The sequence below is a fragment of the Aethalodelphis obliquidens genome, unplaced genomic scaffold (genome assembly GCF_003676395.1).
Source record: "Aethalodelphis obliquidens isolate GAN/ISIS:26980383/991018 unplaced genomic scaffold, ASM367639v1 scaffold28, whole genome shotgun sequence".
Taxonomy (NCBI): Eukaryota; Metazoa; Chordata; class Mammalia; order Artiodactyla; family Delphinidae; genus Aethalodelphis; species Aethalodelphis obliquidens.
Window position 1 is genome coordinate 14179818 of NW_020837972.1, and position 15886 is coordinate 14195703.

The 15886-nt window shown below is 50.0% G+C and overlaps 1 protein-coding gene across 1 annotated transcript; it reads left to right on the top strand.

Moving 5' to 3' along the window:
- Positions 1 to 514: 514 nt before the first annotated feature.
- HSPB8 (heat shock protein family B (small) member 8) lies at positions 515 to 14038 on the top strand. The gene is made up of 3 exons (XM_027124733.1): positions 515 to 1373; positions 7160 to 7223; positions 13030 to 14038. The coding sequence occupies exons 1-3, from the start codon at positions 1007 to 1009 to the stop codon at positions 13187 to 13189; spliced, it is 591 nt and encodes a 196-aa protein (XP_026980534.1). The 5' UTR covers positions 515 to 1006; the 3' UTR covers positions 13190 to 14038.
- The last annotated feature ends 1848 nt before the right edge of the window (positions 14039 to 15886 follow it).

Genomic DNA, 15886 nt, shown 5'->3' on the forward strand with positions numbered 1-15886 from the left:
TAATTGAGAATCAACATTGAAAATATAAAAGTGATGGTTTGCTGAATGCTTAAGGAGGATGACCTCATGATACATCCCTGAGGAGGCTACCATTACATCCGTTTTACAGGTGGGAAAGCTGACAGCTCAGAGCCACCTGGGGAAGAATGATACGCCCCTCAGGAGGCAAGCTCTTAGAGCTTGAGGATGCTGGAGGCTTGGAAGGGGGGATTGCAACCCAGGGTCACCTGCCTTCCAATCCACTGGCTCCCGTCTCTCTCCTCCCCTTCCGCGGGTCCCCAGTGGGGAGGCAGGATGCTGCAGACTCTGGAGAAGGTATTTCAGGAGGGTGATCTGAGCCCTCAGGCAGGCGACGGTTATTAATAGCCAGGCCTTAGTGCCCCGCTAGGGGCGGGCAGGCTCTGGGGGGAAGGGAGCGGGAGGGAGGGCGGAGCTGAGCCCAGCCGAGCGGGGGGAGGAGAGTCCGGAGAGGCTGGCAGAACTTGGCCGCGAAGGCCCCTCCCAGTCCCCCCGGGAGCCCAGCTGTCCCCTCCGCAGATTCTCCGGGGCTGGTTCATCACCTCTGAATACTCCTGTGACAGGAGGTGCTTGCAGAGCCCGCCTCCAGCCCCAAGCAGGAATAAATAGAAGGCACCCAGCCCAGGAGAAGCAAGAAGTTTCTAGACCTGCGTTCCCGGTTTATTAAGCTCTCCGCTCCACTCAGCGGCTCTGGCTGAGAGCCTGGACGGCCTGGGCGGACGGTGGCTGGCTCATCTCCGGTGAGGCTGTGTGGAGAGGGGTCCTGGAGAATTCTGCTGCACCGGCCAAGGGTCGCCTTTGGTGGCTGGAGAGCCTTGCGGGGCTGGGACCCCAGCCTGGTGTGTGCCTCTGTCCTCGGCAGTGGCATTTTCCGAAGCTGAAGAATAACCTTGGAAGGCCAGTGCACCCACATCCCCTTGCTGTGTGACCTTGGGCAGGTGGCTCCCTCTCTCTGAGCCTCTGTTTCCCCTCCAGCTCAGCAGCCGCCATGGCTGATGGTCAGATGCCCTTCCCCTGCCATTACACGAGCCGCCGGCGCCGGGACCCCTTCCGGGACTCATCTCTGTCCTCTCGCCTGCTGGATGATGGCTTCGGAATGGACCCCTTCCCCGACGACTTGACTGCCCCTTGGCCCGACTGGGCCCTGCCTCGACTCTCCTCCGCCTGGCCGGGGACCCTGAGGTCGGGCATGGTGCCCCGGGGGCCCTCTGCTGTGGCCAGATTTGGGGTGCCTGCCGAGGGCAGGAGCCCACCCCCCTTCCCCGGGGAGCCCTGGAAAGTGTGTGTCAATGTGCACAGCTTTAAGCCGGAGGAGCTGATGGTAAAGACCAAGGACGGATACGTGGAGGTGTCTGGTGAGTGGGGGGCAGGAAGGAGAGAAGCCGGGGAGGGGGTGTAGACCTCAGACCTGGAAGAGCCAAGAGAACGCTCCTTTGGAGGGGACGCTGTGGCTGCATGACACAGGTGACTTCAGGGCTCAGGAATGCAGCCCATAAAAGTTCTCTTTACGGAAAAGCTCTCCTCTTCCAGCTCCTGGGGGGAATTTTAACCTGATTCAGCTGCTGGGGGCTTTGGGCGCTGCATCAGCCAGCCAACACGCAGGGGAATAGAAACCACGTTGCATGTCCTAACAGAGAGAATTTAATATAAAGAATAAGTTGAGCAGATACAGGAGTGAAAAGCCAAAGAAGAAGTGGGGTTCACGTACCCAAGCATCAAGACACAGTCCAGAAGGGGGTGTTTGATGCTGTGTAATGACAGTGTTAGTAACTAGCTCAGGTTTCAAGAGAAACACCTTCCCTTGTCCCAGATGAGGAAACTGAGGCATAATTGTCATTATAAGGCTACGACGTGGTAACCCTGGTCGAGCGCTTACCGTCTCCCAGGCACCGTACTCAGAGCTTTACCTGTGGCATCTCAATGAATACAAGCAGAAGGGGCGGGGCCTGTCTCCTCTTTTTTACAGATGAGGAAACTGAGGCACAGAGAGGTTAAAGTAACCCACCCAAGATCACCAAGGATTCCAACCCTGGCTGTCTGGGAATTGGGAGGCCAGAAGCAAGTTGACAATTTGTTGAGCACCTACCAGGTGCCAAGGGCTACAGCTCTTATATTCCTGCTCTCAAGTAATCTTCACTCCAGCCTTGAGAAGCAGGGTGGCTAGTCCCATTTTGCAGCTGAGGAGGCTAAGGCCCAGGTGGGCACTCGTCCAAGGTCACACCGTGAGTTAGCAGCAGGCAGAGTCTGGGCCTGCCCACATCCCAGCCTGGGAGAGGGAATGTTTAGGGAAGAGGAAAGAGGAGATGGACATTCAGTCCCTGCGAAGCAGGGCAGCAGGGGAAAAGCTTTCTGTCCCTTCCCTCCCAATTAATGTTCCATCAAAAAGCATGTTCCTGGCAGGCTCCACCGGCTGGAAAATCAATAAAAGCCATTGCAAACAGGCTGGGTAGGGACTAGCCCCAGCAGAGCAGTCTTCAGGGGGAGTTTCAAAGGCTCCCAGGGCAGAATTATAAACATCAGAGGCTCCGGAGGGTGTGGTGGGCCAGGCGGCATTCTGGGGCCTTATGTGGGTGGAGGGAGATGGCCAGGGTGCCAGCCGCCTGAAACCATTTCTCTGGGCTTTGTTTTCTTATCCGGAAATTGGGGCTCAAATGGTTACACGGCCTAAGGATTTTTGTCTTAGATGACGCATGTAAAGTGTGTACATAGTGCCTAGAACACAAGGGATCGGCATTGTTCTGGTGTTACTAGAATATTAAGGCCCCAAGACATACATACCTACATACATACATACATACATACATACATACATAAATGGTAGATGTTCTTTGAGACCCAGGTTCAAATCCCACCACCGCTGTTCAATCTCTGAATGGATATGGACAAGAAAGTCTTTTCACTGCTCTGAGCCTTGGCTTCCCCATCTGAAGAGTGGAGATCCTAATAATATCCATCTTGCAAGGCTGTAGGGAAGATTAAGTACGTACAGACGATCCATGATAATAAATGCAGAGTGCCTGTAAAATGGAGCTAATACTAGTGTCTGCCTGGCACTCTGCAAACAAGATGATTATTATCACCGCTCCTCCTGTCTTTGTTTGAATTAGGGTTCCAGAGGCTTCCGCCCCAGGGTGGAGGGTGTCCCATGCCCTGTGGCCCCTTCAGGAGAACTCTGTCCAGCCTGGAGAGCTTCTTCCTCTCCATCCTCCTTCCTAGGTGGGGTCTGGCAGCTCCAGGCTGAGATCCCAGCTGAGTACCGTACTAACCCAGAGGCTTCGAGTGGGTCACCTAGCCTCGGCTTCCACATCTGTAAAATGGGGTCATTGGGGGCTTAAATAAGACAAAGACAGACAAAGCCTTTTCAGGTTGAAAATGCCTCACAGCTGTGCACTTAGCAACATCGGCTTGACAGAATCCAAATCCCCCAAGAATACATACAGAGATTTTTATAACAGGGATTTAAAAAATCAAATCGATTATCAGGGGCTCCGTTTGAACAGCAACTTTCAAGGGACGTGGGAAGTCAGATCAGTCTCCCATCCTACCTCACTTAATGACACACCCATTCTTCCTCAAGCTGTTTGTGCAGGGCACTGTGCTAAACGCAGCCAGATGTTGGTTCACTGGTTCCTCACATGGACTTCCAAGGAAATATGCGTAGGTTTGTTGCACCCGTTTTACAGATGAGGAAACTGAGGCCCAGAGAGACTAAGTCACCCGAGATCACTTGCTTCTCCATGGCAAGGTCTGAAATTCAAAGCCAGGCCTGCTTAGGTAGTTCCAAGTCAGGATGGCTGGATCTGCTTCTAATTGAGTGGCCTGGGACAAATCCTACGACCTCTTGGGCCTCAGCTTTACCCTTGGTCTTATGAGGAGTTGGACTAGATCAGTATTTGCCAAATGGTGTGTTTTAAGATATCACTGGGCATCTGATAAATGCTGGTCTCCTCACTGCAGGACTTATCAGAGCATTGAATTTGCTAATGGCGTTTATGAATCTCTGAGAGGTAGCCCTGTCTTATCTGACCACATATGAGTGTCTAGGCCCAGGGAAGTGTTTGGAAAATGCTAGACTAGATGGTTTCCATCATGCCTCACATATACCCCTCCCCCACCCTGCAGCCACCAGCCAAGAAATGTTCTCTTCATGGGCCGCTGGCCCAGGCCCTGGCCGAGGAAGGGACTGGAAAGCCAGAGGCTTTATTCCACCCCCTCTCCTGAATCCCAGGGCCTCTGTCTCCCCTGGAAACAGCCCCTTCTTTCTTCAGCTGGGCCGATGGCTTTCCCCGAAGTGCTGATGCTGCTTCTTGGCACCTGAATTTCTCGGTGGCTGTGAGGGACCTCTAGCTTCCCCTGGCCTCCAGATGGGTTCGTTTTTTTGTTTTTTTCATAATAATTGCTTTTTTGTTTACCAACATAAAATATTTCCATGGTAGAAAATGTAGACAGGAAAGCAAAATAAGAAATTAAAAATCAGTCGTAATCCTTAAGCTGCCCCAGTAAATAGATATCCAAATACCATGCAAATTAAGCTTCAGCAGGGGCCTCCTAGCAAAACCCTCTTTCACCCAGCTTAACACCCTCCCCCAAGCCCCCCTTTACGGAGCTGCCTTTGCTTAGAGATCCCCCCACAACCCCGGTACCCTATTTTCAGAGCATGGACAGAGAGGTTTAGCTTCTGTGGGTCAGTTTTTTCCCCCAGTATCAAAATAAACCACAAGCATTCACCTTCACATGGTATTTTTACAACTTTCAAAGCAATTCTGTGACTCATTAGCTCCTAGGAAGTTGTTGTCACCGCCATTGTAGAGAAGAAGAGAGATGTGCTGGGAAATGTCAGAGCAGGGACTCCAATCCCCAACCCACATCCCTGCCTTGGAGTCTTTGCTCCAGCACTTCTAAGCTGTGTGACCTGGGGCACATCACTTAACCTCTCTGAACTTCCATTTCCCCATCCACAAAATGGTAATAATAAAAGTACCTGCTTTCTAAGGTTTTTGTGAAAAATGAACAGTTGATATCGGTAAGGTGCTTAGAACAGTGGCGGACACCAAGGAAGCGCCGCAACATAAGAGCTGGCTGTTATTATTCTCACCATCACCATCATTATCATTTATTATTGCCAGGACAGCAAGTGTGCAAAAGGGCTGAGTCAGAGGCACTGGCCTGTCCCCAGGGGAAGCAGGTCTCCGGAGGCCCAGGCTTTGGGAAGGGGACCAGGGGACAGACAGTGTTCCTCTGGCCACAGGCCTGTATCAGAGCTGGTCAGCTGGTGGTCACGGACTTGGCAGGTCAGAATAAACTCTCTGAGCTTCAAGAGGCAGCACGTTGGCAGAATAGTATGTTCTGGTTAGCCAGACACTCCCGTTGAAAAATGAATTCCTGTAAATGTACCCCTTTCCGCCCAGCTGGTGGGAGACTACGTTAATGCAGCCTTTCCTAAGGGAAATTTACAACATACAGAGCAAGCCTTCGAAATTCTAGAACTTGGAACTTATCCTAGGAAGTCATGAGGCCAGGTGTGAAGATATAGCTACAAGAATGTTCAGTACAGTGAGGTTCTTTCTGATGTCAGAAACCCTCTCAGTGCCCCAAAGCCGGGGATTGGCTAAATGAACTTATATCTCCCCGCAGCCATTAAAAGTCAGGTGGGCAGTGAATATTCGCTATAATATGGAAAAATAATTATAACTCATCAGTAAGAGAGAAAAACAATTTTCAGGTGTAACATACAGTATGATCTCATTTGATAAAACGGGTGATATACGTCTATACTATATAACATGTATGCATTTCTAAGTAACATAGAAAAGTCCGGAACTTATACAAAAATGTGGTTTCCTTGGGGTGATGGAATTATGGAGGGTTTTGATTTTTTTTTCTTTCTTTTCTACATTTTCAAACATACACATGCGTTATCTTGTAATCAGAAAAAATGTTATTAATAAAGGCATAATGAATAATAAAAAGGTAATGGATAATGTAATCACCTATAAATTATCAGCTTAAAATCTTGACTGCAGTAAGACACTATATTACACAAGGTTATTTACAGTCTAGATTCCAAAGCCCCTCAGAAGGATGTCCGCGGGTAAGTGAGGGTTCTTGGCCCTGGAATGTGGCGTCACGAGTGAGGAATGAGTAATAATAGGAGGCTGATGGCTCTGCCAGGCGCTAATCCGATTTGTTTAACGAGAAATTAGAGATACTCTCTCCATTTAAAAAAAAAAAGCGGGGATGGCCAACGGGCTCAGAATTTGTTACATAAATTGCAGACGACAGCCAGTTTGCGCCTAAGCCTTCTTGTAATTTCATATTTTTCCTTCCTAAGGAAAGAAAAAAAGCCCTCGCCTGCCAGCCTGGAGGAGGAGGGGTGGGTGGAATTTCACATCCATGGCGACTAATGTGTCATTTCTCAGGAAAGCCCCCTTAGGGTGTTGTTTTCTTTTAGCAGGTTGAAGCATTATTTCCAGGCAGTTCTTTCAGGACTCAGTACAGATAATGGGGCCCAAATACCTAACTGGAAGCTGGAACAGGCGGAGGGGCATCGGACCCCAGCCCTTGGCTTCGATTCCAAGAGTTGCTTCTGAGACTGGGGCTGCCGTGCACTTGCTGGGTGCCCTTAGACCCATCCCTGGGCCTCAGTTTTCACATCGGTAACTGAGGGAGAAAGAGGCCCATCCTCAGAGCTGGGAAAGGGCTCTGTGCATTATAAAGCCAGCTGGGTGGCAAACTAGCCCCACTTTTTTCCTCTCACCCATTCTGGGATGTTGGCCTCAGGGGTCTCCTGGCTGGTTAGGAGAGAGGGGTGAGACGCAAGGCTTCGAAGATGCCGTGCCACATCTTAGAAGACAGGAGACAGACTCTGTGATTTCCCAAGTCTAACGCATAATCATCTACAAACCACGGTCAAGGCCTCCCGACCTGCCTGTTGTCTTACTGCATCTTCACAACAGCCTGGGAGGTAGTATCAAGTGGGTCCACTTAGCGGATGAGGGACCAGAGGCTCAGACAACCAGAGCCTCTAGACCAAGCCCCGAGCCACACAGCGAGGCCGGGGCAGGTTTTACCTCTGAGCCTGCGTCCTGAATGATGCCCGAGGGACATAGCTGCTGACACGTGGCTTTCTTCTCCCTTCCAGGTAAACATGAAGAGAAGCAGCAAGAAGGTGGCATTGTTTCCAAGAACTTCACAAAGAAAATCCAGTAAGTAACCTGGCAGTTGGATTTCAGGGTAGGATTGGAGTGGAAGTGGGGATGCCTGGGGTCTGAGATCTGGGGTCTCTCCCTCTTGGGCATCTCTACTTCAAGATACACACCCCTGCCCCCAGGGCAGGGAATTGAACCCTTGCACCTAAAGGGGAGAAGGTATCACAGCAAACGTGCAATAGGTTCCCAGAAAGGGCGGCACGTAGGTTGTGCCAAGTCATCTGCTCAGTGCCCCATGGGGTGGGATTAACAATCTCATTCTGTAGATGAAGAATCCGAGAATAGGAAAGGCGAAGTGACTTGTCCACAATTCCATGAAAATTGGGGCGCTCACCCACCCATGTGATATGATGCCCCAAATTCCCCAGTAGAATCTTTCGAAGGCTGCTTGCTCTAAGTCTCCCATGGCCAGGAGAACGCGCGCCTTCCCTAAAGCATCCACGTGAATTAGGCTGGAAGGTGTCCTGCTGTCATCACTACTCACCACTTGAGGGGTCTTCAGGCTGAGAGACTGGGACAAAGGAAAGGCCAGTTTTGCTGAGGGGAGTGAGAAGGGCTGAGGCAGGGGGGGGGGTGGGGGGGATTATGTGAGCAGCAGAAAGACCAGCAGACCGAGCCAATGAGTCAAAGCCACCCTGAGGCCCCGATGGCAACAACTGTAGGCAGAAGAGACTCACCTTCCCCCAATCAGCATCCTTCCTCTATGTGCACTTCTCGGTCCGAAGTCTTTTCCCAGTCCCGTTTCACCTTTGCAGCAAAGGTATGCAGTGGGGAAAGGAGACGTTATCCTCCTTGTATTATGGGGAAACGAAATCTCCCAGAAGCGAAGGGACATACCCAAGGTCCTTAAAATTAGCATCTAGAACAGCCCAAACAGATCTTTGAGCTCTGAGTTCACCGTGTTCATTCCTTGAGCAAGGAATGCCCTTTCCTCACCTGTGAAAGGGATGGATGCTGAAAAGGACATGAGATCACTGCACTGTGATGGGCACACAGCAGGTCCCCATAAGTGGTGGTTTGTTGTTACTATTATTGTTGTTGTTACTGCATCTTAACTCCTCCCCTCGCCCTGGCAAAGATATCCTGTGTCTGGAGAGATTGCACAAACCGAATTCTGAGGCTGCTTTCAGCTTTAGGATTCTGTAGTCCTGTCTCTCCTGCCATGTGCCCATTCCTAATCCACCGGGTGCCTCTGGAGTACTTCAAAGGCTGCAGCCACCTCCTGATAAGGCAAACGCCAAACTGTTCTTCTCTGCCATCCCTGGCTCACCTGCCATCCCCAAGACCCACACCTTTCCCTAGTACCGCAGCCAGCTGGAACAAATGTTGCTGATGGGGGAGAGATGAGGGAGAGAGGGAGGGAGGGGGCTGATGTTTCTTTCTTTCTTTCTTTCTTTTTAATAAATAATTTATTTATTATTTTTGGCTGCGCGCGGGCTTTCTCTAGTTGTGGCGAGCGGGGGCTCCTCTTCGTTGTGGTGCGCGGGCTTCTCATTGCGGTGGCTTCTCTCGTTGCGGAGCATGGGCTCTAGGCGCGCGGGCTTCAGTAATTGTGGCTTGCAGTCTTCCATAGTTGCGGCTCCTGGGTTCTAGAGCGCAGGCTCAGTAGTTGTGGCGCACGGGCTTCGTTGCTCCACGGCATGTGGGATCTTCCCGGACCAGGGCTTGAACCCCTGTCCCCTGCATTGGCAGGCGGATTCTTAACCACTGCGCCACGAGGGAAGCCCTGATGTTTCTTTTAAGAGACTGAAATAAGGTCTCAGGATGGAGTCACAGGCAGGGCAGAGCTGTGAAAGGGACTGAACCGGAAAGAAGTCAGCAAATTCATCATCTCTAAAAGACAGCCATTTCCATGGATCTCACCATCTCCGAGGCCTCCGGGAAGACAGCTTGCTGGGAGTTACTTGACCAGATAGAAGTGCCTTAAGCTGCTGGAGGCTCGGCAGCTGGGCTGGGCTGCTTGTTAGGACACTGGACTGACATGGCCAGGAGCCCCCCAGAGGCTCTCTTTAGTCAACCAGTCATCCCAACCCTGTCCCTGGACCCTCCAAGCCTCCCCGCATTCCAGCGACTAAAGGGCCCCCAGGACCCTCCTCCATCACTTCGGCATGGATCCATCCATTCTGGTTGGTCCAGCTGTGCCAGTTGTTAAGTATTTTTGAACCTCGCCTCTGCGTGTAGGGAGTCCCAGCTCCATGACTGAGTGGGTGACTTGCAGCAAAATGCTGAACTGCTCTGAACTTCTGTTCCTGTATCCCTCCTTCCCTCAGAATGGGGAATGAGAGGATGTGTTCAGACTCAGCGCCCAACCCATGGGAATTAAAATTATTAAAGATTCCACAAGGCTGGAATCACACAAGAGCAGCTGGGACTTCTGGGACCTCCTGGCTCTGCCCAGACTCCAGACACCAAGCAGTGGGACTGGGGTCTGGGATGGCTTTAGCCCCATCTCAGAGGTCTCATTGCCTCTCCCAGGAAAAGCTCCAGTCACTAGAGGCCAGGGAAGCTCCTTCAGCCAGGCTGAGATCCTTCCTCGGAGATATAGCCAGGCTGAGATCCTTCCTTGGAGATATCCTCCCAGACAGGATGCTCCAGCCGTTTGCCTCAGCCACGGCTAGGAATTCTTCTCAACACATCCATCCCCATGTGAAAGACCCTGTTTTGACTGGATGAGGGAGAGAGGGAGAGGTCTTGGAATTTGCCAGTCAGGTTGGGTGCAGGGCAAAGCCTGGAGATGGGGGCTTTTCCACACCCAGCTGGAGTGAGAGGCCACGGGATGCCGGAAGTCATCAATGGAGGATGCCCAGAACCGAAGCAGACGTGAGTGTCTTTGCTCCACATCTTCCGCGGTGTCTGTCTGATCTGCCGTTTAGTGACCCCGGTGGTGTGTCAGGAGTCATGTTAAAAGATGGAGAGTTTTAATTTTGTCTCATCTTTAAAAGGATGCTATAACCATAAACAAGATGAAAAGATAACCCTCAGAATGGGAGAAAATATTTGCAAATGAAGCAACTGACAAAGGATTAATCTCCAAAGTTTACAAGCAGCTCATGCAGCTCAATATCAAAAAAACAAACAACCCAATCCAAAAATGGGCAGAAGACCTAGATAGGCATTTCTCCAAAGAAGATATACAGATTGCCAACAAACACATGAAAGGATGCTCAACATCACTAATCATTAGAGAACTGCAAATCAAAGCTACAATGAGATATCATCTCACCTCAGTCAGAATGGCCATCATCAAAAAAATCTACAAACAATAAAAGCTGGAGAGGGTGTGGAGAAGAGGGAACACTCTTGCACTATTGGTGGGAATGTAAATTGGTACAGCCACTGTGGAGAACAGTATGGAGGTTCCTTCAAAAACTAAAAACAGAACTACCATATGACCCAGCAATCCCACTACTGGGCACATACCCTGAGAAAACCATAATTCAAAAAGAGTCATGTACCACAGTGTTCACTGCAGCTCTATTTACAATAGCCAGGACATGGAAGCAACCCAAGTGTCCATCGACAGATGAATGGATAAAGAAGATGTGGCACATATATATAATGGGATATTACTCAGCCATAAAAAGAAGCGAAATTGAGTTATTTGTAGTGAGGTGGATGGACCTAGAGTCTGTTATACAGAATGAAGTAAGTCAGAAAGAGAAAGACAAATACTGTATGCTGACACATATATATGGAATCTAAGGGGAAAAAAAAGGTTCTGAAGAACCTAGGGACAGGACAGGAATAAAGACGCAGATGTAGAGAATGGACCTGAGGACACGGGGAGGGGGAAGGGTAAGCTGGGATGAAGTGAGAGAGTGGCATGGACATATATACACTACCAAACGTAAAATAGATAGCTAGTGGGAAGCAGCCGCATGGCACAGGGAGATCAGCTCGGTGCTTTGTGACCACCTAGAGGGGTGGGATAGGGAGGGTGGGAAGGAGACGCAAGAGGGAGGAGATATGGGGATATATGTATACGTATAGCTGATTCACTTTGTTATACAGCAGAAACTAACACACCACTGTAAAGCAATTGTACTCCAGTAAAGATGTTAAAAAAAAAGGATGCTATAGAGTAGGTATCATTAAGCTTACCTTGTGGATGAGAAAACTGAGGCTCAGAGGATGATGGGACTCAGCTAAGGTCACATAACGAATAGTGAGCCGGTCTGGGACTTGAACACAGGTGTCTCCACCTTCCAGGCCCACGACCTTCCTGTTTGGTTAGGGGAGACCAAATGAGTGGTTCACGAACCATCTTCAACTAGTTTTTGCCTTCTGTGCTTACGTTCCCATACTATTATTTGCTCACGGCTTTTTTTCTTTTCGATCAACTCGCTTTTGATAAGGTTCAATTCTCATCAGTCAAACGTTCACTGAAGAAGGCAATTGTAAAATAAATCCAACGGAAGCAAAATGTGGTTAAATTCTAACTAGGCCATGTTGCCTGCCTGAAGGTCTAAGTCATAGATTAGCTCTTTCTTTGTTAAAAGAGAGAAAATAGCAAGAGATAGAGGCCAAGGTGTTACAGGCATGTTAACACAGAGCTGAGACTTCCCCTTAGATGTGAATGAAAGATCTGCAAGAGGGTTGAAGAGGAATAGCTCTCCCACCACGTGTTTCAATATAGAGGTCACCCGGTGAGAGCCCTTGAACAAGTCTCTCCCCATCTCGGGGCCTCAGTTTCCTCGTGTGTAACACGGGAGCATCGTCCTGGACAGTCGAGATCCTTTCGGGCTCCGACAGTTCATGGGTCAGTGCTTGTGCTAAGATAGTCTCAGCTGTCGAGATGCTCACTTGTACAGCCGATGACTTCAATAACAATGTAGGAGGTGAGGCTGACTGAGCACTTCCTGTGTGCCAGGCACGGTGCTAAGCCCTTTGCTTCCATCATCCTACAGAATTCTCACACCACCCTAAGAGATAGATGCTATTTTTAACCCCCTTTTCCTATAAGGAAATAAGTTCAGAGAGGCAGGATCACTAGCCCAAGGTCGCACAGTCAGGAAGAACCAGGATTTGAACTCACGTCTGCCCGCCTGCAAAGTCCATGCTTGTGGACCACGGCTGCCCTGTCATATTGTCCCAGGTGTTCTGTGGGTTGGCGTGCAAAGGGTTAAACGGAGTCAGCTCATCCCCAGCCCAGAGAGGGAGGTCCAAGCTCTTGGCCTTGTCTCTACTTCAGAAGTGTGGCTTGGCAACTGCGCAAGTTCCCGTTCTCTTCCGTCCTTCCCTGCAGCCCCTTGGTAATCTCCGTGGCTCAATTTGGCAGGAGTCTCCCTGGTAGAGGAAGTTCATGTGGCTACAGGTGGCTGTTCACAGCAAAAAACTCCCCAACCCCTCCAGGAAGGGTCCTTCTGCCCATGACCAGAATGGGCTCACCTTACTTCCTGGGTCTTTCATCAAGACCCCTGCATTGACAATAGTCAGAGCCAGCCTGGACCGGTGATCTATGGGGATTGAACCTTCTGGCTTTCCCTACCGTGGACCTTTTTTCAAAATTCTGGTGCCTGGGGAGACAGGGGAGCATCATGATAAGCTACTCTGAGTTCGGAGACCGGGATTCCAATTCTATTCTCCTCTGCTGCTTGCCGGCTGTGTGACCTTGGGCAAATCAGTTCACCTCTCTGATCTCAGTCTCCTCATCTATAAATTGGGGATAGTAGTGGAACTTGCCTGCTGGGATTATTATCAAAATAATAATCCCACCAGGCAATATCGAAAATATTTTCTTTCAAATGAAATGAGAATGTTTGGCTATATTAAAGATAATAAATGAATCGTGTGTTTCTCCTAGGCTTCCTGCAGAGGTGGATCCTGTGACAGTATTCGCCTCGCTTTCCCCAGAAGGCCTGCTGATCATCGAAGCCCCCCAGATCCCCCCTTACTCACCATTTGGAGAGAGCAGTTTCAACAATGAGCTTCCCCAAGACAGCCAGGAAGTCACTTGTACCTGAGACCCCAGTCTTGGCCCTTCCTTGTTCCCTCCCCAACCCCTGGGCTTCTTTGATTCCAGGATACATTACTTCAGCTGAACTCGTAGATTTAGTGCGACTGAAATGTTGGGGGTCAGGGCGGATCGACCAGATTCCCTGGAGAGTGTAATAGTAGGTTTTTCCGCAAGATGGCGCAATTGGCAGGTCGTGTTCCGCTGCATTAGGCCAAGATGCTGGGAGTTTTTCTTTCTTTACCTTTTCTATCGTGATGAAAATGTTGCACATTCTACAGCTGCAAAACAAATAAAAGGGGACATAACATTTCGCATTGTATCTTACCTTGCAGCTAATGCAAGAGTTGCTTTTCTCTGGGGACCTCCCCATCACCCAGGTTCCCATTCTGGGCTCCCAGTGTCCATGCCTGCCTCAGGGTTTGGTTGACGGAGCCCAGAAGCTCACCCCGCTGTGTTTCTGAAGACCTGGTTTACACAGGCTTATAGACAGGTCTTACATCCCCATATGGGATTTATCCAACAACCACATGAAAACAAACAGTGCCTTCTGTCCTCCACCCAGGCATTTATAGCATGTTCCCAAGCTGGCACTCCCCAAGGACTCTGGAAGCCCCTTAGTTTATTCTCTGGCTAAAGTCCTCCCTTTCTTGTGTCTCCTATGTCCAAGTCGGGATTTTTACAGAGGGGGCTGTCTCCAGACAGCTCCACCAGGAACCAAGCAAAGGCCAGACTGCCTGTCAGGCAGACTCGTGGTACTGTGTCTATGGGTGGGACATGTGTGTCATTGTTATTTGAATTGTGCTGTTTAGGGGAAAATAACAGTAAATAATAATAATAATAAAGGAGCTTGTTCTTAGCTTCGTGTGTTGTTTTGATGGGAACTAAATGCGGTACCACTTAGATACGCCACATCTATTAGGGATGCTCGTGGCAGCCAATAATAATGCCCAATGCATAGTGGCTTAAATGACATAAATATCTGTCTAACTTTACAAGAAGTTTAGATATGAGTGATTTCGGAGTTACTTTTTCAGCTGTTATGCCACCAAGAACCCAGAGTCTTTCTATCGTTTTCCTCTGCCGTCTCTGACAAGTCTACAAGTTCTGTCTTCATGTTTGCAAGATGGCTGCAGCAGCTCCAAGCATCTCAACCTCATATGACAATGTATAGGAAGAGAAGGCAAGGGTAACAAAGTCTTTTTGTCTGAATTTCTCTTTTATCGGTAACATCTTTCCCAGAAGCTCTCAGCAGATTTCTTTCTTTTATTTCATGGACCAAAACTGGGTCACATGTGTACGCTGCAGCCAATGCCTGGCAAAGGGAAAGGGAAGCCGCGTTGGGCTAAGATCAATATTGATTTGTCCTTTGAGGCCAGGAACATTGCTGCCTGAAAAAGCAAGGTTCTGTCAGGAAGGAGAAAAGGGGCAATCAACAATTGAGGGATGCCCCACACTGATGCTGCCAGGAGCCCAGAACCCTGAAAGTAGGGTGGTGGGGAGCAGGGAGGCTACCAGGGTGCATCAGTGAGAACTGTTTCTGTGCTAAGTGCTGGGAAACCCCACTCGAACCGATTTAAGCAGAAAGGGGTGTTTATTGGGCACAGCTGTGAAGTCCAGGTTAAACGCTGCTTTCAGATCTCTAACGATGTTAATAGAACTGTTTGTCTCTTGGTCCTGCGGTGTCGGCTCCATCCCCAGTCTCCCTGTTGCCTCCCACGTCCCCTGCCCCTTTTCTTCTGTGTCCCCATGTCCTCTCAAGTAGTCACAAGACAGCTGTGATCACTACAGCCCCACAGCCCCACATCCCAGTCCCCAGCGAGAAAAGCCACTCTTTTCTCATCGCTTCTGCTGGGAGTCATTCTTATTGGACCAGCTTGGGTCACATGACCATCCCTGAGCTAAGCACAGCCCAGGAAATCAGTGCTTTGATTGGTAAGGCCTGGGTCACATGCTCCATCCCTGGAGCCAATCTCACTTAAGCTTCACGTTAGCCCAGGAAGTAGATGTCCAATTTTACGGTGGAGAAGCTGCGTCTCTGGGAAGTAGCTCAGGTAAGTCCCATGGTGATGGTAGAACTTGAACCTAGACGTTTGCTTCCGGAAGAGTCAATGAGTTGCTGAGCTTCTTTTTAAGAGCACCTCCAAACCCCGAAATGACAGCAGGAGTCAGTGACTACTTCCTGAGCACCTACTTATTTTGGTCCCATGCTGGGAGCCAAGCGTATAGCAAACAGTTAGCCACGATTCCTTCCTAGAGGAGCTCAGAGCAGCAACAGGGGTAGGCAGATGATAGAAAGCCCGGCCCTCACCAAGTCCTCACTGTGTGCCGTCCTCACTGTGCCACCGTGCTGAGGGCTTTATATGTGTTAATAGATTTAATCACCCTACAATTCTATGAGTGTCACCGAACCAAACTTGGGTCCCCTGGCCCACAGGCAGTAAAGCCAATCTACTGACGCCGGGTGTGGTGAGGAAAGTGCAGCGTGTACTGCAGGGCGCCAAGCATGGAGTCCAGGCAGCTAGGGTTCAAAATGCCTGAACTCCCTGACAGCTTTCAGGGAAAGGTTTTTTTGTGGTTTTTTTTGCGGTACGCGGGCCTCTCACTGCTGCGGCCTCTCCCGTTGCGGAGCACAGGCTCCGGACGCGCAGGCTCAGCCCAGCCGCTCCACGGCACGTAGGATCCTCCCGGACCGGGGCACGAACCC